Source organism: Daphnia pulicaria, chromosome 9 (assembly GCF_021234035.1).
Source record: "Daphnia pulicaria isolate SC F1-1A chromosome 9, SC_F0-13Bv2, whole genome shotgun sequence".
NCBI lineage: Eukaryota > Metazoa > Arthropoda > Branchiopoda > Diplostraca > Daphniidae > Daphnia > Daphnia pulicaria.
The window spans coordinates 1,003,168-1,029,881 of NC_060921.1; the positions used below are offsets into that span (position 1 = coordinate 1,003,168).

The 26,714-nt window shown below is 42.8% G+C and overlaps 3 protein-coding genes and 1 long non-coding RNA gene across 5 annotated transcripts; all 4 read left to right on the plus strand.

Moving 5' to 3' along the window:
* Nucleotides 1–7,323: 7,323 nt before the first annotated feature.
* LOC124313747 lies at nucleotides 7,324–10,377 on the plus strand. Its single transcript, XM_046778558.1, has 2 exons — nucleotides 7,324–7,786; nucleotides 7,970–10,377. Exons 1-2 carry the CDS (start codon nucleotides 7,324–7,326, stop codon nucleotides 10,375–10,377), a joined length of 2,871 nt encoding a protein of 956 aa, XP_046634514.1.
* Nucleotides 10,378–10,888: 511 nt separating this feature from the next.
* On the plus strand, nucleotides 10,889–15,312 carry LOC124313423 (cuticle protein 21-like). Of its 2 annotated transcripts, none has more exons than XM_046778343.1 (6): nucleotides 10,889–10,970; nucleotides 11,758–11,821; nucleotides 11,929–12,010; nucleotides 14,424–14,587; nucleotides 14,676–14,798; nucleotides 14,869–15,312. In XM_046778343.1, exons 4-6 carry the CDS (start codon nucleotides 14,582–14,584, stop codon nucleotides 15,247–15,249), a joined length of 510 nt encoding a protein of 169 aa, XP_046634299.1. In that variant the 5' UTR covers nucleotides 10,889–10,970; nucleotides 11,758–11,821; nucleotides 11,929–12,010; nucleotides 14,424–14,581; the 3' UTR covers nucleotides 15,250–15,312. The 2 variants fall into 2 exon arrangements, with proteins under 2 accessions (XP_046634299.1, XP_046634300.1); XM_046778344.1 differs by having other exon boundaries at nucleotides 14,461–14,587.
* A 1,230-nt stretch (nucleotides 15,313–16,542) lies between these two features.
* On the plus strand, nucleotides 16,543–22,180 carry LOC124313596. The gene is made up of 4 exons (XR_006910854.1): nucleotides 16,543–16,793; nucleotides 16,905–17,047; nucleotides 17,112–17,397; nucleotides 21,785–22,180. It is a non-coding gene; the product is annotated as an uncharacterized LOC124313596 (long non-coding RNA).
* A 417-nt stretch (nucleotides 22,181–22,597) lies between these two features.
* LOC124313025 lies at nucleotides 22,598–24,943 on the plus strand. The gene is made up of 7 exons (XM_046777690.1): nucleotides 22,598–23,090; nucleotides 23,159–23,236; nucleotides 23,303–23,579; nucleotides 23,646–23,800; nucleotides 23,865–24,066; nucleotides 24,132–24,383; nucleotides 24,451–24,943. Exons 1-7 carry the CDS (start codon nucleotides 22,965–22,967, stop codon nucleotides 24,903–24,905), a joined length of 1,545 nt encoding a protein of 514 aa, XP_046633646.1. The 5' UTR covers nucleotides 22,598–22,964; the 3' UTR covers nucleotides 24,906–24,943.
* The last annotated feature ends 1,771 nt before the right edge of the window (nucleotides 24,944–26,714 follow it).

Sequence of the window (26,714 nt, forward strand, 5' to 3'; positions counted from 1 at the left end):
AAAGGAAAAAAAAAGGGAAAGATTGTACAGAGGAGAAAAAGGAAAGGAGACAAGATTAAAGAAGTGAAGTGGATGTCGGAAAAGCTGGTCGAATGTATATATCTCTTGTGCGGATCAACCCCTGCTTCGATATACGTTGCCTATTATAATCGCGGTTTACACTACACTTGAAATTGCAAATGCGGGGGGGGGGGGATTCGTGCGTGAACTTGTTTCATCTGAAACATTCTCGACTGTACATAAAGAGATAGAAAATGTTGCTGGGAGTGGGCAATTTCCGAATTGGATTGAAACCGTCAGCGGACACCGGTCTGCAAGAAAATCAAATAGCACTTTCCCCCCTTCCCAGCAGCAGTCCGATCTAGTCCTCTTCCGGAAGTTAAACATTTGAAAAGGCTTGCGACCCCGATAAACCTTGGCAATTCCTTACGGTAGTACACGTACAGTAACTCGGGGAGTCTAAACAGTCGCAGTCTAAGCCAAACAAAAATAACATCGCCCAGTGTACAGAACGAGATTCAAAGATCAAAGTTGAATCGGCGACAACGGCGATGAGTTTCGCCTCCGTTACCCCCCAACCCAGCCACCGTCCGTTCTTTGTTATCGCGCCGGTTCATCCGCTTCCATTCTTATTAAAAAAAGAAAAGCGATGTAGCAAAAGTAAATGGTTTTATTTAGTGCTGCTGCGATTTGACGGTTTGTGTCTAGTAACGACAACAGGAAGAATGGAGAGAGATGACACTCGGAACTCTTTGAGAGTGCTGACATATCTTGATTATACGCCGACTCCGCCTAAGATGAGAACTAGATTTCTATTCCAAACAATCTCTCGTAATAATAATATAAAAGAGAGCGAGAGAGGAAGAAAACGACAAGAGAGCGAAAAGTCCAATGATGATATCTCCGAGAATGCGACTGTGAATATATCTCCTATCCAAAGAGGTCTAGACGCAAAATCGTTTGACTTGAGACGGAGGGGAAAGCGCCAGCCAGTCACGAACTCGCACTCTTGCGTAACAAGAGCTAGGCTCCCGTCCTGTATGTGCTCGTGTCGCTGGACTCTGTGCCAGTCTAGTTATTGATGGTCGAATCCCAAATGGAGGAAACGGGTCGACACACACACACACACATAAGTCAAGTGGCACAATCAATCTATACACTGCTGCTAATAGTTGCAGACTCTTCTGTGTTACTAAATATACACTCGGTGGCGATCTATTTTTGCACTCGTGACGTGTTTCCTTTTTTTTTCGGTGGTGGTGGTGGGGGGGAGAACAGTTTCGTTCACGTGTACTCAACGCCGCGCTCACGCGCGTATTGATTTATTTTTGTTTCAGATTGCAAAGAGTCGGATTGTGTTTAGACAAAGCTTGCAAAGAGTCTATATAGACGGTGGCAAACCAAACAACAATAGTTTTGAACCTATGGCAAACGAAATGGTTCGTCGCATGACGTATCACGGCCATCTTATAAGTAACCTGACACATGTTTACTTGCTGTAGGGGCCGCCGGCTCTCTCTATACACACGTAAACCACGTTCGATTGATTTTCCAGAACGACTTAACAGATCGAGAAAACAAAAGAGCTTTGCGTGTTAGAAATAAGGAGCCGATGTTTTTTTATGGGCGCGGTCGGTTGATTTTGTTGCCTTCCAAACTTATCGCTGAAATTTCGGTGGGCGGCTGCGAAAAAAGAAATGGAATGAGTCACAACACCAACCTAACACTCCCACTAGCAAAGCAAAAAAAAAAAAAGATGAAATAAAAATCTAAAATTTGAAGCTAAAAACGAAATTGGATATTCCAAAAGGGGTGAACAGAAAAGTCGGTCACGGACTATGGGAACGTGCATGTCGCGTTTCTTTTTGGGCATGTGCCCATCCTCGTAGGCGTAGAATAAAACCGTAAAAGTCGGGTAGTTTTCGTGGGATTCAACTGTTTCATTCGGCTCATGAATGAAAACTAAGCGATACGCAATAGAAATACTGAATTTACGCTGGGATACTCTTGTAGACCCCAATTGGTGGGACCCTAAAAATAGGAGAAAACGGAAATTGAAAGCCGAAAGTGTTGCCACGTACGACCACGCCTACGTCCGGTTTATAAATAAACCATTTCTTTATGGATGGTGAAATTCTTGGAGAAAATAAAAATCCCATCATCGGACTGGCCACCGCTCTAGCGTTTCCCGTACCTGTATTTATCCGATGTGAAAAATGCGGAAAAATGTTGTTCAATACCCTAGAAAGGCCTTTGCTGTTGGAGTCCTAGTCGATCCATCTTCGCTAGTCTTTTCGTGTCATCTTCGGCACTTTGAAAATCGTTTAGATTTGGCTGGGTCAAGATCTTGAAATTATTTTCGATTTTTTCTTTCTCTTTTATCCTATGCGGCATGATGCTGAATGTATCGGCAAAACGTGACAGCCTGAACTATGATCTATATAGGTTAGTCTGTAGAAGTAGGTCTCGCCATTACTCATCGTATCATCCATATATCCTTATATTGGGGATTTGCGAAAAGGGCGGAGAAAAGGACGAATTGAAAATAAAATGATTTATGAATAGCTGAGATAAAAAAAAAAATAGACAATGTATTTTTATTTCTTTTTTTTTTCCCCCAAAATAATAAACTAAAGTTCATTTTCATTTGATTCTGATTGATGCAGTTGAAACTCCGCCCGACCGGCCGGCTCAATGTCCAGGTGCGACACTTCCGCGAAGGCGATGGTAAGCCTTTTCAATTGATTAATGTATTCTAACATCCGGCCGGGCTCCTCCCTGCACGTTTGTCGTGGTAGTAATTTGATCGAATTTGATCGTGTAGCAAACTTTTTGCGGATGAAACTCCCATTTTTATCAATTATGTAGGATATAACATTGACCGAAGTCGACCGAAGTAGCGCCATAGTGTAGCCTTCGCTTGTACATTATCTATGAACTCGTTGCTGTGTGCCTATCTGAAAATGCCTAATAAATGAAATCATGTATCAAAGTCGCGTGTTGGACGGCGACGACTTCAGTCTGGGCGGTGGCGGGATCACGCGCCGTCGCGGAGCCATCAAACATCACAAAGTCCACGAGGTCAAGGGTCACAAATTCGTTGCCAAATTCTTCCGCCAGCCGACCTTTTGTGCCTTTTGTCGCGATTTCCTGCGGTACGTATTTCTTGACATATTTCACCGTGATTTCATCTGCTCTTATGGGCACATTCATTCAATAAACGATTAAACATCGCGAGGTTTCATCAGTTACGTTCAAATTTCGCGATTGTCTTTGATGGTTTATCGTCGTCAACGCATAAATAATCGACGAATGATGCAGTGCACACAAATATGACGAATAGTTTTAATATTCTTAACGATTTGCGGTCGATTCAAACGGGTTCACGACGGGGCCCATGCAGGAAACGGGCGCGGGCTTGCGTCCGGATCCGCGTGATGAATCGTTCGCTTATTGGACACGCACCGATGACGAACGATCATGTGTGCGCCTTTGCCTTCAGATTGAGTCTCTTCTTGTTGTGTCTATGACCTTTTTATGTTCTTTTCTTTCACGCTTCTCTTCAATCAAATTATTTTCTTATTTTTTGTTTGTTTGGAATCTATTGTAGGGGATTCGGCAAGCAGGGTACCAGTGTCAGAGTGAGTAACTTTTCCTTCCGTCTTACACTATATTGGATTTGCCTTTTCATCATTTTGTCTCTCGCAGCTGTCGCATTATTTCGTCACTTGTATTCCGAAAACTTAGGGGAGCTATAGAGACGAGCTAGGCGCAATATTACCGAGAACAGTAGAACTGCATGAAGTCTGGGGGCCGTTCCGGTTCACGAATTAAATGCGCACATTCAAACTGATTGCGAGCCCGAAGGGCGAAGCTAATAATCGCATACGCAGAAAAAAAAAAGCCATGTCACTTTGTCTGTATGTATGTATGTATGTATGTATGTATGTAACGCTCCATAGCTCGGGCTTTTTACGACACATTTCAGACTTTTTGGTCTTAAAAATTAGACAAAAAATATGCGGTGCGACCAGAACAAAAATAATTTCATTTACTTAATTAGTTCTTCTGTAATTAATGAAAAACTGTTAAAATAATTGCTTAACGACTAGTGACATCTGGCGGTGGCGACTACAACTTTTCACCTTAGGTTTAAATTTCACTTTCCACTACATATGTAAGTGTCATTTATTTAAAGTGTTAAGTTAAAAATTCATCCTTCTCGTCGAATAATTTTTATTGAAATATATTCGTAATGGATGGTTAAACATGAGTAAAATAATTTTACGAATATATTCCGCCCAAACAAATCACCACCAGATGTCCGTAGTATCGCCGTGATGACGCAATCTTTGATGTCCCATCCATGACGCAACAACCAGATTTGCATTTATGTTTTGCAGTTATTTGACTAAAAAATGGTTATTTTTAAATTCAATTATTGAACTTTATTTGTAAAAATAGGAACATTTGAGTTGAGCAAACTAAACGAAAATAACTTGCAAGGATATTGAACTGTGACAGAAAAATCCCACAGGATTGCAATTGCGAAAGAAAGTGTTGATACGAGGTTATATAAGGGTGATTCGACTCGAGTTGATTTTAAAAGGGTGCCAAACACACACCGTTTCTGTCAGACTGTTTTTACCACACAAAAACACCGTTTCTGCCTGATTGTTTTTTTTACCACACAAAGAAAACAAGAAATCACATTGCTCCATCACTTTGATGATTTCTATTCCCAGAATATCGATTGTTTTTACCATAAAAAAAACAAATTGATTTTAAAGGGTGCCAAACACACACCATTTCTGTCAGACTGTTTTTACCACACAAAAACACCGTTTCTGCCTGATTGTTTTTTTTACCACACAAAGAAAACAAGAAATCACATTGCTCCATCACTTTGATGATTTCTATTCCCAGAATATCGATTGTTTTACCATAAAAAAAAACAAATTGATTTTAAAGGGTGCCAAACACACATCGTTTCTGTCAGACTGTTTTTACCACACAAAAATACCGTTTCTGCCTGATTGTTTTTTTACCACACCAAAAGCAATAGTCAAATCTATTCCCGGATTATCGAACGTCAAAATGTCTTCTAAGAGAAAACGAAAGGATGAACTTGCAGCTAGGCAAGCCAAACGTAGAGCAACGGAATCTGAAGAACAGCGGTTTGCTCGACTTGAAGCAAATGCTGTCAGGAATGCTGCAGCGAGATCAGCCGAGTCTGAAGTACAGCGGTGTGCTCGACTTGAAGCAAATGCTGTCAGGAATGCTTCAGCACGATCAGCCGAGTCTGAAGTACAGCTTTGTGCTCGACTTGAAGCAAATGCTGTTAGGAATGCTGCAGCACGATCAGCCGAGTCTGAAGTACAGCTTTTTGCTCGACTTGAAGCAAATGCTGCTAGAAGTGTTGCAGCACGATTAGCCGAGTCTGAAGTTCAGCGGTGTGCTCGACTTGAATTAAATGCTGTTAGGAATGCTGCAGCACGATCAGCAGAGTCTGAAGTACAGCTTTGTGCTCGACTTGAAGCAAATGCTGCTAGAAATGTTGCAGCACGATTAGCCGAGTCTGAAGTTCAGCGGTGTGCTCGACTTGAAGCAAATGCTCTCAGGAATTCTGCAGTACGATCAGCCGAGTCTGAACAACAGACTGTTAATCGCCGTGCTGAAGATGCTCTGAGGCATACATTCGACAGAGAAGCCGAGTGTCCTCAACAAACTGCTGCTAGACTTGCTGCTTCCGCTGCTCGATTTGCCGCCAGAATATCCAATGAAACCCAAGATGAAGCTAACGATAGGCGACAAAGTAATGCAAGTATTCAACGACGATCTAGGGAAACCCGTCAAATCTCCAAAGAAGAATATCTAGATGTTTTTGATGCTTCCGTCAATGGACCGCTTCATAAGCAACCTTTCGTCGACAAGCATATGAAAAAATTCCATTCTGAATTGCATCAATTAAATCAGCAGCATTGCCTCCACTGTCGAGAATTGTGGCCTACAACAGATGCAATTGTCGATCCCTACATTTGCTGCCGTTGCAAGAAACTTACGGAATTCAACCCTTTTGGCATTCAAAATGATATGGTGCGTGATTTTTCATCTATTCCACTAGCAATTCAGAAGCACTTTCGGGAACTTACTCCTCTTGAAGAAATGCTTCTCTCGCCAGTAATTTCCATCATGTCTGTCTTCCGGCTACCTTCTGGTGGACATGTTTCTCGTGGCTACGTGGCAAATTTCAAACAAGACGTAGCCGGATTCATCAGAGAGATTCCTCTCACAGCAGAGCAACTTCCGTGCCTCGTCATAAGAAGGAGAGGTGTGGACAACACCTGTGCCGAATTCAAAGTTTGCCGTAAACGAGTTGAAGCAGTTGGCCGATTTCTCATTCAGAACCATCCAGGCTTTGCTTCACATCGTATCACTTTTAGCCAGACCAACTGTGATTTGCTGCCCGAAGATGGACCTTTGTTAAATATTCCGACGATGGACAGCGACAACGATGAATTGAATGTCACTGACGAAGGAGCCATGACAAGGGATGTTCCATCAGAAGACATTCTTGATCAGCCACAACCTCCTGATGTCGCTTTCGTCATTTCAAACAACATCAGGCCTCCTCAACAAAATGAAATATTAAATGCGCTCGGTCCGGTTAATTGGCCAACAATTTCAACTGAGCCTATCAACGAATTTGAGGTCATGTCTGGTCTTGCATCTCTGGCTTTCATCAAGTTGTTTCCTCTTGGGCAAGCTGACCCAACAAAGAAAGGTCGCAGACAAGACCTATCCGAACTCGTTGCTTCTAACCACTTAATGAAATATGCCGAGATTGATTGTACAAAGGAACCCGACGAATCTCATCCAAACGGGTATTTGTATTATCCGTTTGCTGAACATGAGCGCTTCTGTTTTTGGTCGGTTGATCGCATACGACGCCATCGAGCCCTTGGGCAGTGTTCCGTTTTTCTGAGACAAAATCCCGAAGAAGCTGCATTGTCTATGGAGGAACTTAAGGCTATGGCTGCCAACGGTCAACTTGACTCGGTCATCAGCAAAATGTACTCCTATACAGCCAATGTCACTGGCAGTGACGCCTACTGGAGCAAGCGTCGGAGAGAATTAGAGGCTATAATGCAACAGAAAGGTCTTGGCACGGCTTTTTTTACTGTTAGCTTTGCTGACAATCACTGGGACGACCTCCATCGTCTCATGCCCAACGGTTCAGCTGAACCAAAACTTCGCTACCAGAGTACAAATGCAAATTTACATCTAGCAGACTGGTACTTTTCCGAAAAATTACGTCTTTTCATGAAACATTTTTTCGGTGGTGTCTTGGATCTCGAATGGTTTTGGTATCGTTTCGAGTGGCAATCAAGAACAGCCATTCATGCCCACGGTGTTGTAAAGCTCAAAAACGACCCGGGGATTGCCGACCTAATGATTAAAGTCTACGCTGGCCGACTTATGGCGCAAAAACTAGCTGATCCACAGTACACAGCAAACCTTAGCGAACAAGACGTCCAAGAAAAGCAAGATCTAGTTGAAGCCGGCATTCTTGCAGAACTCAAGGTTCTAAAGTATGCCGATACTCTGTTGTGTGCCTGTAATACTCGGTCTGATCCAGTCAACCCGTTCAATGCTGAAGTACCAGTTCCCCATCCGTGTTCAAGCAATGTCTCGTCAATTTTGAACGATGGAGCAGCCATGGACGACTTCTACGAAAGATTGGCAAACTGTGTTCAACGTCACGTCTGTCGACCAGACGGTTACTGTAAATCGAAGGACGGCAAATGTCGTTTCCACTTTCCTTTTGATCTAGTTAGTGAATCGAGAATAGTTTTTGAAAAAATCGGAAACACAGACTCTGTTCGTGCGAAAATTGTTCTCAAAAGAAACGACAAGTACATGAATGTTCACAACAGATCAATGTTGGAACATTGGTGTGCCAATGTAGATCTTCAGCTCATTCTTGATCATCACGCTGCAATGAACTACATGGTCAAGTATGCTAGCAAACAAGAGCGGTCTGGAAACACTTTACAGCAAGTGATCAAAACGATTATCAACAAGGCTGATGTCACAGATAATGCTGGCTCCGCTTTTCGCTCCTCTATCATTCGTTCCATTGGCCATCGTGACATCGGGAAAGGTGAAGCGTCGCGCATTTTGTTTTCCGGCCACCACTGTGAATCATCCTTCAATTACGTCAACGTTTCTTTGGACCTGACTGTAAACGAAGTCTTCAGAAATCCAACGACTGGTGAGTTGGAAACTCGACCAACTCTGCTTACCTACTTTGCCAAACGTCATGTTTACATTGAACAAAACACCTACCCCAATTGGAATCTTGATCAACCCAATTTTATCGAGTTTTGTCGTCACTTCACTGTCGTCAAAGGGAATCTTAGAAATAATCCCAAGCCGGACAAGACCATTGTTTTGACATTCCCGGTGCATCGAAATTCTCCTACGTCAGCTACCTACCATCTGTTCTGCCGATATTCGCTAATCAAGTTTTTCCCATGGACGGAATCATCTATTCCAATGCTTTTGGATGACAACCTTGTCGTACGCCAATGGCAAGACTTTCGATTGACTGCAGCTCAGGAACTGCGTCAATATTTCAACTTAGACGAAGAATTACAAAGTCGATTAGATCAGGCAGCTGATGACCTCCAGGAAGAAGACAACATTGAAAACGACAACTTTAATCAACTTGAATGGCAGCAAGCGGTCGGTATGCGACCTGCTGGCGAACAAGAAGTTCGTTCTGATCTACCTGTGATTGACCGTTCTTTCCCTTGGCTGACTAGTCTTCAGCTTCATTACACTCCACATGAATTGGCCTGTGGAAGCACTTGGGTGGTTAATCATCTAACCAACGGAAGAGATCTCGGCACTGATTCTACAGATTTACCGTTTGTCAGTCCCAGTCAACTGAATCGTTCACAACGAATGTGGTTCGATATGGTTGTTGAGGCTCTGCAATCTCGGAAACAGTTGTTATTGATCGTCAATGGCACAGCTGGTACTGGCAAAACCTTCACTATTTCAGCAATTTCCAGTGCTGTCCCTAAAGAACATATCGTCCGTTCGGCCTACACCGCGAAAGCTGCCCATCTCATCCGCGGTGAAACTTTGCACAAGATATTTCAAATTCCAGTAGAAAAAGGCCAAGGCACAAAGTTTGGCCCTCTTAATGGAGCGAAACTGGCAGCTCTTCAAGAGAAATTTCGTCATGTTAAAATTATCATAATTGACGAATATTCAATGTTGAGCTTGACCATGCTTGGAAAAATTGACGCTCGTCTTCGTGAAGCTAAAGGCAACAACCTTTTTTGTGGTGGGCTGACTGTTATTTTGGTTGGAGATCCAGCTCAGCTTCCTCCTGTGGCTGCTCCTTCCCTCTATTCCCAATCAACAGCACCGTTTGCCAACGAGGGTCGGGCCGCTTACTTGGCTTTCCAATCCGTCATCAAGTTGACAGAAGTTCGACGACAACAAGTAGAAGATGGCGACATTGACCAGCAAACATTCCTGGACACACTCAACTCTTTGAGAGAGGGAAACTGTTCCATAGACCAGTGGAAATTCCTTCAAGCAAGGAATCCGGAAGCCATTGCCAACTTTGGCACTGATTTTGAAGATGCGACCTACTTGTTTGCCACCAACGAAGCTGTTAATCGCAGGAATTACTTTAAATTACCACAACTTCAAATGCCAATCACCCTACTACGGTCGGTAAATGTGCCTTCAAGTGGCAAGTCAAAGCCATCTGATCAGTTTCGAGGGCTTGAAGTTGAACTGTACCTTGCGATTGGAGCCCAAGTAACGTTAACATCCAACATCAACACGGATGTGGGTCTCACTAATGGTGCCAGAGGTACCGTGGTTGACATCGTCTATTCCAAACAGCCCAATGTTGATCTGCCTGATTTCATCGTTGTTAGATGGCCTGATTATACCGGTCCTCAATTCTTCTCTACAACCATGAATAACGGCATTTCAACTCACAACTGTATACCAATCCCGGCAATATCCATACGGTCTGATGACACGAGAGCCGTCCGGATTCAGTTTCCCCTTCGCCTGGCTTATGCGATGACCGTATGGAAATCTCAAGGAGAAACTCTAGGCAAAACTGTTGTAGACATCGGTCCCAAAGAAACCGCCGGCCTGACTTTCGTCGCTCTTTCAAGGGTAAGACACATTAGTGATTTGGCCGTCTTGCCATTTGACTATCAAAGAGCATTGAAAATATCGACTGGCGATGGGTTATTTGCTAGAAAGATGGAAGAAAGACGGCTAAATATGTTGTGTCAGGTTACACAAGATCAATGGTTTGAAAATAACCCAGAATAAATTTGTTTTATTTTCTTACTGTTTTGCTGTCTCACAAATTCGCTTTTCGTGTGCCTTTGTCACTCAACAACGTAACGTCACTTTTGAATACAAAATAGGTCCTGAATTTGTCATTTAAGACAGTTTTTAACTGGCTTACGACTATCCATTCGGCGAGCTGATAAGCTTGCTTTTCTATCTTATTATACTGCAGTCCAAACGGTTTAAAGCAGAGAGAAATGAAGACCCTCAACAAAAAAGTTCTGTTGAGACCCTCCATACTTGCTGTTAATATTATAGATTGTTATGTTGAATTAGTTAGGAGAATGATCTGAAATAGCTAACTAAAGACTTTGTGTGTTTTGTCACAGGGAAAGCTGCTGGAGTAATCTAGTGTCCATCCCCACTTGATTCATTTCGTGCCAACTAGTGAAAGGCGTGACGAATTCAAATTTAGCTGCTGCGTGCTGTCTGCAAGCAAGCAATGCAATTGGCTGTCGCTAGGTGGCGCTAGTCAATCTTTTCAAGTGGCGCTAGTCAATCAAATTCGGCCATTTTGATCCTTGACGCAGCAGAACTGGAGTGCCGTTCGTGACGTTTCCCAAAATGAAAAGGTATGGAGAGAGAGGAGCCTGGAGAGAATAGCCTAGTTGGCTTGATTATTGATCTTGTGTGTGTACGACAAGAAGATTTGATGGGCCAAAGTATTGTGCTCAAAGATGAGACGAGCACTTAGCGAAATGACTTTGGTTTTTACTTTCCCGCTAGCCAAATCATTTGGCTGATGGATAAACATGTTGCCAGGGGGTTTTCTGTCTCTATTCACCTGCGTTGCTATTCTTAAAATCCTACAGTAGCGCTCAGCAGTTTGAAGTAGGAGTTTTGGCGTTTGTAATTATTTTTTGGGCATTTGATTAATTTCTTGTCCATTTGATTAGCTTTTAGTCCACAATGATTTGAAACTCTGCCACTGACGTCAATACGAGTCAAGAATTTTTGCATTTTGATTGGGGACGGCTACATCGCGTATTATTATTTCAAATTTCATGTGCAATATTCGTATTCTCAGGCATATTTTTTTTGTCTAGTTGTCAAAAGAACTAGTGGATCCGTTTATTAGCGGTAGGAATTTTTTGTATTCCTTTTAAATAAGTACAAATTCATTTGACATTTTTTAAATTTTTTTATCCGGGTAACTGCTAGTCCACTCTTGATTTGAAACCTTGTCATTGACGTCCATACGAGTTAAGATCTTGATTGGTAAATAGAATAATATTTGCTTCAAATCAAATATACCGACTGAACCATGGCGTGATAGATTTCTCTTTCGTCTAGGTGCTTTCCTTTTCCCCATCACATCAACTGGTGACTTGAGAATAATTTATGTTCAATCAATTCCAGGTCATCGACTATTGGTGGTGGCTGAATGCGATCGAATTCGACTGCCTATAGCCTCTTACCAACGGTATGTTTTCATTTGGTTAACTTATTTGAATTTTAAGATTGTGTGACAATAATCCTGTTACTATTGTCGATTATAGATTTTAACTCTTTCTCCTCATTCTATTTCAGATTTTCTCACAGCAGATTCCACATAGCGACAGGGTAAAAGAAAAGGAAAAAATTCCCGCATTGGAACTTTTCAACAGAAATGGTATGTTCGTTTTTGTTTTGTTTAGTTTTTTTCAATTTTTACTGGGTGGTTCAGGTTGTGCAGGAGTTAACTGTTACGGTCGTTGTGCTTAGTTGTGTTTTTGTTTTTTTGTTTTTCGCTATGATGGTTGAAACCAAGGGAACAGAACATGGCAGCTGATTCTTTCTATTCACTGCAGCGCATATTTTATTTCAATGGATTTTTCTTGGTGACTTGCGGTCATCGAATTGAATGCAACGCACGTTAATTTTTTTAAAGTACAAGGGCAGTCTAGGAAGTAGGAAGATGATTTGAATAGTTGACAGATTTTAAATTTTCTAGTATGTGCTGGGCTACCGAATGAAGTTGTTGACATTTACATATCGATAACATTTCAACTGTTTCCAGTTCCTGTCACAGGTTTATTAGATTCGCAGTCTGTTTCGTTTGACGTTTCTGTTCTAACCTTAACAAATGTACTAGAAACCCGAGAATTCGAAGGAATTAACGAAGCATGCGTCGTTACCTTGTCAGGAGTATTGCTGATGTTTCCTGCAGTTTGCTTTGCGTCTGACTATATTATTGCCATATATTATCGCTCTGGATCAACAGAATTTGAGAGCGCACCAGTGCACAAACACGGAATGCAATTCCAGGCAAATTTGAACGTAAAATCTGAAACGAGAATATTCAATTGAATCCTGAAAATTACAGCGAGTGTTTTACCGCAACGCAAGGCTCTTGATCCTGAAATTATTTTAGTGGTGAATTCTGAATTCAGAGTTTCAGACAACAATGGAAATGGAGAATTCGGGAAGGAATCGATCTATTTATCATGACTCAAATATTACAAGTTATTACAAGTCTTTGAGGTAATAATTAGATCGCATTGCCCAGTTTCGTTTTTTTTTTAAATCTTTGCTTTAGAAAATTTAATCTTTAAATATTTATTTCTTTAGAATTTCTTTATAATTGCATGGTGCATGCAATCTCATGGAACTGTTACGGGAAAATGAAATCTTGGATTGTTGTCTATAACTAACTTAGAGCTGACTGGTTATTTACACAGGACTTTTAATCTGGTGCATTTTTAAAATGTCGATTAAAAGTTAAATTGTAGGCGAATTCAATTTTATTCATTTTTCTGTGTAATAAGTAATAACTTTTCAGCATCAATTAACCTTGAACATTTATGATGGGTGATTCATCTTGATTGATACTCACGCAATAAATCTGTTACCAATTTTGCACTGATATTTAAGTACCAAGGGTAACAGTTGTTTCTTTCAAGGTTAGACAGTGAGAGGGTTGCCTTGCCGTTATTTCTTACGTAGCATACTTATGTAAGTTGGACGGGATCGGCAAAAGAGATTTGAGACATAGAAAGTTTGTTTTTTCATTGTTGCGTGAAAGTTCTTTTATGTGCGCTGCACCCCCCCTTGAATAGTTGTTTCCCTAAATTAACATTCTCAGTTTGAATTTTTTTAACATTTCGTTGAGGAAACTCAGAAACACGGTTGTTTGCTGATCCAGACTCATTTTGACAGGTTATAAAAATATCTTATTCAAGGTATTTATTTTTACTTGGGTTCAAACCTGAATGCTGGTTCGCCTGATACACCTAAAGTTACTTTTTTTTTTTAAACTTGCCGATTAATTTTCATTTCAGCGAAGAAACATTCATGAATCCTTGAAATTTAAAATCGTTGATTTTTTAATTGAATTTAAAGACAGGTGAAGTTAATTGAATTAATGTAGTGAAATAGTAAGGAAACATTTAATCATGGAAATAATACGCTGTTCAATATTAATCCTAACGTTAATAAAATTTCATTTCAAAAGATGCCACTAGCATTGAAAAAAATCGATTGAAATAGGGAAATCTTACTCGAATTCTCTTTGAAGGATGACCTACTTGATGTACAGTACTTTCTAATAAAAGTGAAGTTGCAAGGTGATCCAATATTTAAATTACTGCGTTGGTACCAATTCATTTGAATGGTGAGATATTAGTATTGCTATGGGCATCGATATACAGTTGAACGACTTGCGACACTGACCGACATTTGAACCCGTCGAGTTTGCGTTTGCTGTTAACAACAATGAAACCTGTGCAAGAAAATATTTCGCCTGTACAGACACCTGGAATGTTATGGGCACGCAAAAATATTACACTAGTGAATTTCAATAGTACTAAAAAGGGGAAAACATTTTTAAAGTTTATTTTATTGCAGACTCATCATACGTTAAAATATGTGTGAATTGCCACAGAGATTTATGTAACATTTTTGCATGAAAGTCCTTGTGGTCATTCCTCAGACAACAATTCGAGAAAGTTATTGACGGCCAAATTCGGAAAACGATTAATAGTTCCCAATGCATTGATATTTCGTTTTTCATACGATCTAATACTGGCCCATATGTTCCCATCTAGATTTGCGGTTTTACCTTCACCTTCTTTTTACCTGTAGCTCCACCCTCATATTGCTGTTGGTTGTCAAAGTTCTCTCATTTTTCGTATAAAATCGTGGACGATTCGTTGGAAAGAATCAGTTATCCAGCTGTTTCAAACAAGTCAACTACTGCTCCAACATGAAGGTAAAAATCGTAACCACTATTGCATATTTTACAAGCTGAATATTTTATATTGCTTAAATTAATTTTATTTTTTTAAATTAAATTCCAGTTCTTTATCCTGATTGCCTTTATTGCGTTCGCTGCTGCCGATTCCTACAAGGCTGCTGAATACGAGGCTCCCAAGTACGAACCCCCTAAATACGAGGCCCCTAAATACGAAGAAGTGACATACGTAAGTTTGAATTCAAATAAATGACTCAAATGACAAAAATTAATTTGCAACCATTGAATTACATTTTCAGGCCCCTCAACCCTACAGCTTCGGATACGACGTCCAGGATAAAGAATCTTACAATGACTTTGAGCACAACGAGAAATCTGACTACAACGTAGTCAGCGGAACTTACCGCGTTGTTCTCCCCGACAGCCGCATCCAGATCGTCACCTACAAGGCTGACGCCAACGGATACACCGCTGATGTGAAATACGAAGGGGAAGCCAAGTACCCCGAGCACGCTGAGCTCCAATCCAAAACTGGTGCTTCCTACTCCGCTCCATCCTACAAGGCTCCCGAATACAAACAACCGGCCTACGTCGCCCCCGCTTACACCGCGCCATCCTACAAGGAGCCAGAGTACAAAGCCCCAGCCTACAACGCCCCTGCTGTCTACCCTAAATATTAATCCGCATTGTCAGTTGCTTTATCTTAATTCTGAGTTTATTATTTAATAAAGTTTTCAAACGTGCACGCGTCATTTAAATAAGCTTATGCAATTTTCGATTTAAAAAAAGACTCAAATGATGTCTTTCACCGGAAAATAAGTTTTATAATACAACCGAGATTCACTTTTTTATTTCTCAATATTCTGTCTTGTTTGTAATAAACAAATGATCTTAGAAATCTGCAATGTAGACGCAGAGGTAAGCTAGCCAAACTCGACCTCCTAGTGCTGAACATACAGTAGCTGTTTTAATAACCGGGAAGTAGGTAATGCGACTGTCGAAAGCCGAAGTGGTCAATTTATTATTCAACCCAAGTAAACAACTAACCACATTGTTGCGAGCGGGCGAATGAAAACATTTCTTTTAAATTGTGCTTTAACAATTTTAATTATGTCTAGTACACAACAGTTACTGTCGGAAAATATTTTGTAGCAAGTCGCCTGGATTTGCACTTAGCAAGCAGTATCTTTTCAAGTTAAAACTCGTGTTTTAGTAATCAAGTTTCAATTTTCTAACTCTTTCCCCCTCAAAAAAGTGATTGGGTAAAATGGTCCGTTTGATAGAAGTAAGATGTCGCTAACATCGCATTGTTTTGTAGTCCTGTAGAAAGTTCTGGATGCTTTCTTTTCTTGTGTTTTTGGAATAAATTCAACACTATATCAAATGTAAGTTATCTTTAATAATTCTAGTGCCTGACTAGTTTATTCTTATTCCTATATCTGATTTCTACTTGAAATTCTAGATTGTGTACTATCTGACAGGCTAACAACGTCTGGTTTTCGTCACCTGACTGAACTGTTTGACATCTGCCTAATCCTTCCTGGTATGAAAATTATCTTTACTAATCAGACATTAGAAGGATATACTGGTAAATAAAACCTTTTCTGGTTTGTTGCACCCACTAATTAATTTCCCCTTGAACCATATAGAACTCTGAATTACGTAACTGCTTCAGCGAATCGCTGTCACTGGCTTCTTGAATTTTCCCCATCTTTTACTTGTGCTTTAGTTACCCTCATGTCCTTTTTTTGCCTCTGGTTTTCCAAACGCGAGTTACAGATAAAACGCAAATCCCCTTACAAACTAAGCAAGGGCAAAAGAAACATCGTCAACGAATCGATCCTTTTTATTCAGTTCAAATCTTCGATCTTATGCACAATTGCGCACAATTGTACCGTTGTTTTTTACTTCAAGTAAATCATGAACTAGAATGGCTTAGAAGTGTCATGTGAAAGTGCCCAAATTTAATTTTTTCATTTGGCTATACCCATAATGAGATAAAAACTGTGCCATTCACCTGTGACTGAGAAGTCGTTGCTTTAGGCGAAATTAATAACCAAAATTAAATTGCGACACAATTGTTTGTTACTTATTGTTGTTTGTTTTTGTTATTTTAAATTCAATGGACTGACGTCGATTGTCACCACCAGTTTTGAAGTTTGGGGCTTTAGCTGTTTGTGGTGTATTGGCTGCTTTTCGGTGAGGACGGGATGATCGTGACTTGGTGAGTAGATGAGGTGCAAGTTTCGAGCTCTTTTGAACCTTTGTTTTTTTTCTTATATCAATTGCCATTCAATTCTTATAACAAATGCCATTGAATTTTACATGTGTTTAGGATTTGGAATCCTGGAAGTGTTCCTCACTATAAGCTCCGGTCAACATTATGTCTTGCGGATGCATGTGTGCCTTACTTTCCCGCCAGAAGCCGTTCTTCTGGAGTGGACAGCCGGAAGTGGTTGATTCCTGCAAAATTTTTGAGTAAGACGCAAAAATTTTAATTCGTTTAAGCTTGCTTTTGATTTCGAATTCGTTTTTTTTCAAGCATTATTTTTTACGTCCCTCGGATCTCGAGTCGGCCGCCGATGTCAATCTACAACGCTGTTTCTTTGATGGAATTGTGTGGTCCCTGCACGATGACAGATAAGTCATGGACGTTTTGCACAATCGATATCTTCGTGACGCACACTCATCTAGCTTCACTGCTTCTCATGCTGCTACTCAACTCGTCTTAGCACTGGCCAGTCAGATCACTCCAGTGATCGCTTCCGTCCGCTGTTACAGTGTTACACACCTGCAGTCACTCACCACGGGATTACCAACACCACGAGGTACCCAACAATTGACTTAGTTTCGTAGTTTATCTACTAATAGTCTAGTTGCGTTAAACTCTGTCTGTGTAAATAGTTTCCAAAATCAGGCCCTTCTTACGCGCAAACAAAGTTTTACTGGACGTTTCTTTTTTCTAACGCTAGATGGCTTTTTGAAAATGTGCAGCTGTCAAAACAGGCAGTTTCAGTTACTTTGCACATCTCTTTAAACATTTATTGGCAGTTATTTTGTTGAAATATTTAGTGATAACTAACGATAACTATTCCCCCAACAAAGCTCATTTGTTAGGTTTTCGATATTTGATTTTTTATTTCTACTTCTGGTTTACTCATTTCAGTCTGTAGTTTAGTAAATATTCATCTGACGTACGAAAGAACCACATATTCGAGATCCTCGTCAAATTTGTGGTAAAGTTCATGTTTTGTTTTTTACGTATTCGTACTTCCGGTTTGGAAAATTTTCCTGATGCATAGAATCTGTATTTCACTATTTAGTGACAACGTGATATCTGACAAATACAAACGAGTGAGAAGACAAGCAATATGGTACATGTTACAGGCATAACAAGAGCACAAGTGGGGCATGATAAGAGTGATGAATGGCATGAGAAGAGCATGAGAGTGGAATGAAGCGCATGAAATGAAGCATGAGTGAAGCATGAGGCGTGAGAATGGCATGAAGCATGAGCATGAGAAAAGTGATAAATGGCAAAGTGAAGGTGGATGACAGAAAGAGACAAAATGGTGGCTGATGTTATGGCGTAGAGTCGATGGGGGCAGGACGATCGTTACGGCGGATGTGGTCAGAGATGATTCTTATGGACCCTCGAATTGCCAGGAGACGACATATGCGACGTAGGGCAGTCCAGGCACCCGGGCGGATGCCCAGGGCACTGGCGATAGAGTTGTTGGACGGAAGCCACGAGCCGAGCGCACCAATCACGAATGGAAGAGTAGGCCCAAGCTGCCCATACTTCTCCACTTTTCGGTTGTAGCCAGCTGCGAGGGATTCCGGGGCGTCGAAGGGTACGGTAAGGTCAATTATGGTAGGCGGCGTGGTCGAGAAGACGACGATGTCTGGTCGGAGGGATGAGTCACCGAAAACCTGGTTGACCTGGATATCGTGCCCAGCCTTCCGGATGGTGCTGACAATTTCCTCCAACACTTCGTCGTGCCGGCGGCCGATGGATGGAAGGTTGACTCGACAGTGGCTGGTGACGTGGGCAGTGGTCTCAATGTCCTCCTTGCAGCGACGGCACCTTCGGTCGGGTGGAGCAATACCAGGGGCGCCCAGAAGAGGAAGGATGCCAAGCCGGCTCTGGTGTATGAGTTTCCACTCATCGAAGGAAAGAGAGGTGCGGCTGGAAGTTAGTCTCGCCATGTCGTTGGACGAGTCCAGCAGGAGGCCCTGGGCGACTCTACCCTGATGCGGCGCACTGGCAAGTGAGGCAGTCCAGCGGGCCCGAATGGCCGAGCGGAGGCCCCGGACGGCTTTGGCTGAGGAGCAGGAGACGTCGTCGGCAACCACTTTAGTGGACGATTCGTCGCCGGATACGTCGATCCTGACATTCAGCCTTCGGGCCGCTTTCCTAGCTCTTGACCAGGTGTTAGGGCCGCATTTGTAGAAACGGGAGTCATAAAGATCCCCGCGTGTAGAGCCAGATAGGAAGTCGGAGAGGGGGAGAGATGCACCGCATGAGCTCCCGAGGCCCTTCGAGATGTGCTGTTCCAGTTGGGAGCGGGCAGAAAGGCGGACGACTGGGTCCTGACTGTCCAGTAGCTGGGCGGCACGCGCGATGATCCAAACGTCCGCATCCAACTTGAGCTGGGAAGCCCCGAGTCCACCCGCCCGCCTGTCAGCAAAGAGAAAAGCCGAGTGAGCAGTGTGAGGTACGTTGGCTATGTGGCGGAGAAATTCGGCGCATCGCGAGTCGATCTCATCGAGGAAGCCTCGCTGGACGCGGCCGGTAGCAAGATGGTGAGACAACGAGGGCAGCAGGTGGGCGCGGAACACCTCCAATTTTTGCCAGGGGGCCAGGTCAGAGTCGGCAACCAAGGTGAGCTTGCCAGGAAGAGAAGAAGCTGGGCGGAATGTCAAGCGAGTGCCCATGGGGACACCAAGATAGTCCTCATGCTCCCCTTCGTCAAGAGATCGAACCGCCCCTCCACGTATGTGCAGGCAGGCAGCAGGATTGGCCTTCCCTTTGGAAATGACGAGAGAGCAACACTTCCCCGCGTTGAAACGGAGGCCAAGAGCAGCCGCGACCACCAGCATGGCATCCAGAGTAGGTTGGAGGTCGGCAGGGCAAGAACCGACCAATGAAATGTCGTCCGCATATGCAGTGGCTTTGAGGTAGGAGCAGAAAAGTAGGAAGCCGGCGTTTAGTGGGCCCTTGGCGCAGCGTAGGAGAGGCTCGGCTGCAAGGTTGAAAATTATGGAACTTAGGCCGTCTCCCTGGCGAACGCCAGACGAAGGGTGGATGGCGACGAGATCCTTTCCTACAACAAACTGGAATATATTGCCGGAGTAAATGTCAATGAGGATCTCCCTGAGGGCCTCCGGAAGAGGAAGGCTGTGAAAAAGCTCGAAGAGAAAAGCATGCGGGAGGGACCCGAAAGCATTAGCCAAATCTAGCCAGCAGATCGTGAGGTTGCGCTTTTTCTGTTTGGCCTCCTCGATGGCACACTCAAGGAGCATAGTGTGCTCTTGTATCCCGTGCACGCCCGGGAGGAATCCCTTTTGCTCCAGCGACAGCCAAGAGTTGTTAGCCGCCACTGTTGTTAGCCTGGAGGCGATGGAACTGGAGAAGAGCTTATACAATGTGGAGAGGAGAGAGATTGGGCGGAAGTTGCCGTAGTCATCTGTCGCCCCTTTTTTGTAAACCGGGATGGTGCGAGCTGTCTTCCAAGATGATGGGACGCCCAGTCGCCACACTGCGCTGTAGAGCACTTCAAGTAGACGGCCATCAGGATCCAGGCGGAGAATATCCTTGTACTCAACTCCATCGGCTCCTGGGGCAGTGTTCGACGCTCTCTTCAATTTCCACGCTATCTCTTGTCTGGAAGGTGGGCTGGCTAGACAGGAAGACTCCTCCTCAGATGGTTGAGCCCAGTGGCAACTGTCATAGGTGCGCCTTGCTTCAATTATAGCGCTGGGATCAGGGCGACACTGTTCGTAGGCCCCTCTCAGGTACTGGGTGGCCGAGTCCAGAGTGCCCGAGTAGCCTTCCGATGATTCGCCAAGAACCTTGCGAACGGCTCGCCTGGGGTATCGCTTGAAGAGTGACTGAAGTTTGCTGGCCGCCTCCCACCGCTTGGCATTGGTCTTCCTCCGGATGCGCTGTTGCTGTCTGTTCTGGCTTCGCCTCCTTCGAGGGAGGCTGGCATCAGGCAGCTGCAAGGGCCGTGGTGCATCTGAGCAAGAAGGCGCAGATGAGTCGGCCTTAAGAGTGAGCCTATGCCACGCAGAGGCGCAGTTGTCGGCAACAGTGTCGAGCTCCTCCCTAGAAGAACAGCCAAGAATCAGTGGGGCCCATTCGTTGTAAAAGAGAGTTGAGCGAGAGACGTCGCCTTCTTCCTGAACAGAGCCGTCGTCTTCAACGGAAATAGCCGGAGATGCCGGAGCATCTAGCGAATGCGTGGACTGGGTGGCAGCAGGCATGAACGACGAATCTGCCGCGGCGTTGGTTGTCGGTGAGATGGTAGGCGACGCCACATCCATGCCAAAAAAATTGACCGGAGGTGGAGTGACCGGCAGGTAAGCGACTCCCAAGTTGACTGGGTCAGGCTGGGCAGACGACGACATGGGCAGGATCAGATCAGGAGCGGGAGGAGGCTATTCCCCCAACAAAGCTCATTTGTTAGGTTTTCGATATTTGATTTTTTATTTCTACTTCTGGTTTACTCATTTCAGTCTGTAGTTTAGTAAATATTCATCTGACGTACGAAAGAACCACATATTCGAGATCCTCGTCAAATTTGTGGTAAAGTTCATGTTTTGTTTTTTACGTATTCGTACTTCCGGTTTCGAAAATTTTCCTGAACTATAGTTCAGGAAAATTCTCGATTTTGGCCAAATTTTGGATTTCGCTTAAATCACACCTAATCGACCCCAAATTTCATGGAGGTCACGAATATGTAGTTTATTTTGACGACAGCTCAATGGTTAAGGCGCTGTAGTTACTTCCGGTATACTTCCGGAATTTTTTTTAAAGACTAGCAAGTGAACTTTGTTGTGTTTACATTTCTCAATATTGCCAGCTATGTTTAAGCCTTTAATAATGCGAGCTGTTTAAGTTTTGAGCCAAATACCTGATCACTGTTACCTATATGTAAGTTCAATTGTCATGTCGCTTTTAAATAAGAATTGTTCTCTCTTTATATTTAGGTAATGCAGAGATGTTGCCTAGATGAACACCAAAAGATTGACGGCAGCCCTAAAATGTCAGCGTGGATCATCATATGTTGTTGGTATTTATGTTTGTGTTAGTTAACCCGTTGTCTGCCACGCCTTTGTTCTCCCCTAGCTCCTTAGCATTGGCCGCGCCGAAAGGCCCTGTCAGGCAATGCACCATAGGGACTTCCCCCTTGTCAGCCCGGACTTGTCAGCAACGGCAAGTCCCATCTTGGTCATGGATCCCTCAGACGTGGCGCGTAGATTAGTAAAACAACCTACGGGTTGTATGGCGTGGCAGGCAACGGGTTAACTTAAGTGTATATGTAATCGTATGTATGTGTGATTGTAAAAAGTGGCGGAATTGTGGGTGGAGGTGGGACAAAATACACAATTCTAGTATCAATTTTAGATTGTATATTTCATTACTAAGTGATACAAATAAAAATACCATTGCGACAAATTGCAGGTAACAAAGATAGCACAACTCAAGTTAGATCTGCTACATAATTTAAATCTGATTATCGATAATGTTGAATTCCCTTCTTTGGTCAAGGGCTGACTACAAAATATCTTCAGACACTCTTCAGACTTCATAAAAAACCCTCAACTTCAAACATCGATGAACAATTCACACATGGTAGTAAAAATTAAGTGCAGGCGTGTACTATGTATCTTCACCCATGGATGAACAGCAGCACCATTTTGACCAAGCAGTTGCCGAACCTGCAATAAAATACAGCAAAGAAAAAATGTCAATAACAAAGATAGACAAATTCCGGAGTCCGGACAATTTCCCTTTCACCTAAATATCAGCAACATACACACATACCCTTTGGATCACCGTTGAAGTGAAAGAGAAGCAAGCAGTTGACTCATCTTTCCTCATGTTCACTAACCTCATGTTCTAACCATGGCATCAAGTTTAGGGTAGCCAGAAATAATAATAAAAAAGAAACGCGAACAAAATCACGTAGCTGCGCATTACACGTTTAACTGTAATCGGCGCTATTCAAAGGTCGATCAAAATCCCCAAAGATAACGCGAATTTTGGGATGAACTCCTTATCAGGGAGAACTAAAAATTATTTATAGACTACCAAACAGTTACCGAGCGTGATTTTCTCGCAGGAAAAGAAGAAAGACAGAAGGCTCTATATAGACACTCCCAAGAAATGATTGCCATTTCAACGGTAAATGTTCGTTTCGTCTTGTTGTTGCTTTTAAGTTGGTCATTAATCAGTTCGGCCGATGCCACCCTGAATTTGGAGGACAAATTGGGACAGTTGACTCAAAATTACGTAATACAAGTTTCTATTTCATAACAATTTTGAATTAAAATCAATTGCATTTTCTTCCAACGAATCAGATGCAATTTAAAGAAATTGTTGAAACTAAATTCGAAACGCAATTTCAACAACTCGAAACCAAAATGTCTCAGCAGCAGGTATTCAAGTACCTTCCTCATTTTAATTCAACCCCAAAATCAATTATTTCCAACTTCTTTTGTCAGAGGCAAATGGTCCGTCATCTCAAAATTAAAAATAGGCAACTGGAAGAGAAAGTCATTCGGCTAGAATCTAAAGTTCAAAAACTAGAATCGTCGGTAGTCGTTCTACAAGAAAACAGAAAAAGTATCGATCCACTAACTGGAAGAAGCGCCATCCCGAGGACCTGCAGAGAAGCCCATCTGGCGGACCCATCTCTCGATTCCGGCATGCGCTGGATCGATCCGGACGGACAAGGCGTCGGAGATGATCCCATTTACGTCCATTGCGACATGACTACAGGTACTACCGACACTGGGAAAATGTTTTAAAACAACTTTTTGTGTCCTATTCTTTTCCTTTGAAAAGATACGACATCCGTTCCACACGACAGCGAAGGACCGATGGACGTGGGTCACTGCGCCGATCCGGGATGTTATTCAAAGGCCGTGACGTACAACGCAAGTCTCAGACAGATGGCAGCGTTAGCAAATTTGTCAAGCGAATGCCATCAGTCGATTAAAGTACGATTCAATTAATTGAACAAAATTAATAATTCGATCAAATGAACGTATTTCGGTTTTCCAGTACGATTGCTTCTACGCCCCTTTCGAGTTGGACGGCATCGCATTTTCCTGGTGGAACGACAAAGACGGAAACGACAAATTCTTCTGGGCCGGCGCCACCACGGTTGTCCACACCTGCCAGTGCGGCATCGATGGAAATGGCGTCGAATCTTTTATGAAGTGCAACTGCGATTCTACTGCACCGGAGCAATTGGTCGATAGCGGTAAGATGTTTTCAATTCAAACGCTTAAGATAAAACGATTTCAACTCGATATGATTGAAATGCAGGAGTCATTAATGATAAGGAGATCCTGCCCGTCACCCGATTGAATTTCGGCCGAACTGGGCAAGAATATTCTTCCGGTGTTCACACACTGGGCCGATTCGAATGCACCGGACAAGTGGCCGTCACTGGAATGCCGACGTCGTGCGAAGATCTCTGGAGGATCGGCCACACCCTGAGAGGATTCTATTCCGTTAAAGGAGTCAAAATGGTCGAAAGTGTTTACTGCGATTTTTCAAAACTACCGAACGAAGCAGGTAAGGCAACACCTGTCTTCTTTTTACTACAGCACACTCATTTCTAATTCAATTGAATGGATGGCAGGTTTCCAGAAATGGATCGGATACGACGACATCAAGTCGGCGCCTGTCTACTTCTACGTCCAGCGGAATTCTCTCTTCAACACGGCAAATGTCTCAATTCCTTTCCAGGTTTCCAAATTAAACATCGGCAACGCCATGGATTTGACGACAGGAAAATTCACGGCACCTGTCCCGGGAACGTATTTCTTCTCGTTTACTGGACACGCCCAATTTCCTACGTCATCATCTTTACTTAGTTTAGGAGTAGGTCTCTATCTGAACGGGAATTTTATCGGGTGGGGTTATGTTGAAGAGTACAACACTTTAACTCTGCAATCGACGCTCAATTTACAAAAAGGAGATGAAATTTGGTTGCAGATCACATTAATTTCGGATAGCGTGAGTCTCTTGGATGATGGTAGGAACTGCTGGACCCACTTTACGGGATACATTTTGGAAGAAGAAATGATTTTTTAAACATGTTGTGAGACGGAAAGTAAATAGACTTGACTTAAGATCACAACAAACTAAAGTAAAACGCAGTTCGCAATTCAAATATCTAATTCTATAATGGCACCAACTTTGAGTGGTACACTTCAGAGTTTTGATTAGAGTTTTGTTGACTTTCAAAGAGGAGAAATGTCCATCGACAAAGAGTTAGATGAAAACAAATCGGCAAAATAGAAAAGAAAGAAAAAAATTGGATATCAGTCAGCCCGAGCCAAACAATATGAATAAATGTCGATAAGACGGTACACCCAACAGTCAACTCGCCAGCCTTCAAAGAAGCCCCAACCCCACTCTAACATTGATGGGAGAGGGATGTCTTAGTGAATAAGGTCGTCGTGATTGCTGGACCCTGGTTGATTCTGTTCTCAGCACCTTAGTAATGTAAGCGAAAAGACTGGAGGATAAAACAATCCCATCTTTATCGTATACGGGAGTGGTTCGAAATCTTTTCCCAGGCTGTTTGTTCACGCAAGCTCACGCTAAATAGGTGGAACTAACAAAGAGACGAACGACCACAGCTCACATCCCACACTTAAAAAAGAAAAAAAAATCTCAAGCTTCAGTGAATACCCGATCCTCACTTTCAATTTGTTCACTGGTTATTATCATTAAACGAATTATTACATCGGCAAACGAGTTTTTCAACTTTTTGGCCTTCCCGCAATTCAACTGTTCGTTGCCTGAATGCGAGATTACATTCAAATTCAAGCGTTTAAAATTTTTTTAAAAAGGAATACACCGAACTGTCAGTCAGTGGCTAAAACCAGGGGAAACACTCAAAGGCAGCCATACAAAAATGACATTGCTTCTGCAGAGTGCAGACCAACGGCGAAATTAACTTTGGATTGCAGGATTGGTTAATCTAAATTGTAATTCGTAGATGGGACGAAGGCCATCTACGCCGACACAAAGAGGTTTCACCAAACGTCAAAAACAGGGACCTAAAAATGCGAACCCAGAGCCCTGGATCGTAGAAGCCGCCAATGCCGGCACCAAACAACGAAAATCCCAACGGACAAAAGGGAAATGAGTAATAACAAAAACTGGATTCTCAGCATAACAATCCAAGAGTCAAGAGACTAAAACGACGAACAGCCCAAGTCTAGAATAGATTTAAACTGCAAAAAAAGGCTAAAGAGGGCTAAAGACTATAAAGGTTCAGTTTTACCTTATTATTAACTTGATGGCCAAATGAATGATTAGGGTAGCAGTGGTGACTTCTGGAGGTGGAAGCGGAATATATACGACGTCCCCATGGATACCTTTGCGCTCACATAGACGTACGCGAGGACAGAAGAGGAACGTGGAAGGAGGAAGGAGGAACGTGGAGGAAACTAAGTCAATTGTTGGGTACCTCGTGGTGTTGGTAATCCCGTGGTGAGTGACTGCAGGTGTGTAACACTGTAACAGCGGACGGAAGCGATCACTGGAGTGATCTGACTGGCCAGTGCTAAGACGAGTTGAGTAGCAGCATGAGAAGCAGTGAAGCTAGATGAGTGTGCGTCACGAAGATATCGATTGTGCAAAACGTCCATGACTTATCTGTCATCGTGCAGGGACCACACAATTCCATCAAAGAAACAGCGTTGTAGATTGACATCGGCGGCCGACTCGAGATCCGAGGGACGTAAAAAATAATGCTTGAAAAAAAACGAATTCGAAATCAAAAGCAAGCTTAAACGAATTAAAATTTTTGCGTCTTACTCAAAAATTTTGCAGGAATCAACCACTTCCGGCTGTCCACTCCAGAAGAACGGCTTCTGGCGGGAAAGTAAG

Excerpts from the sequence above, each read along its gene's own strand:
- LOC124313747 (XM_046778558.1), top strand. The coding sequence starts at position 7,324 with ATGAAACATTTTTTCGGTGGTGTCTTGGATCTCGAATGGTTTTGGTAT. Across the intron at positions 7,787-7,969 it reads CTGTCGACCAGACGGTTACT|ATCTTCAGCTCATTCTTGAT; the intron begins GTAAATCGAAGG and ends GTGCCAATGTAG.
- LOC124313423 (XM_046778343.1), top strand. Across the intron at positions 14,799-14,868 it reads AATACGAAGAAGTGACATAC|GCCCCTCAACCCTACAGCTT; the intron begins GTAAGTTTGAAT and ends TTACATTTTCAG.
- LOC124313025 (XM_046777690.1), top strand. The coding sequence starts at position 22,965 with ATGATTGCCATTTCAACGGTAAATGTTCGTTTCGTCTTGTTGTTGCTT. Across the intron at positions 23,237-23,302 it reads CCAAAATGTCTCAGCAGCAG|AGGCAAATGGTCCGTCATCT; the intron begins GTATTCAAGTAC and ends TTCTTTTGTCAG. Across the intron at positions 23,580-23,645 it reads CCATTGCGACATGACTACAG|ATACGACATCCGTTCCACAC; the intron begins GTACTACCGACA and ends TCCTTTGAAAAG.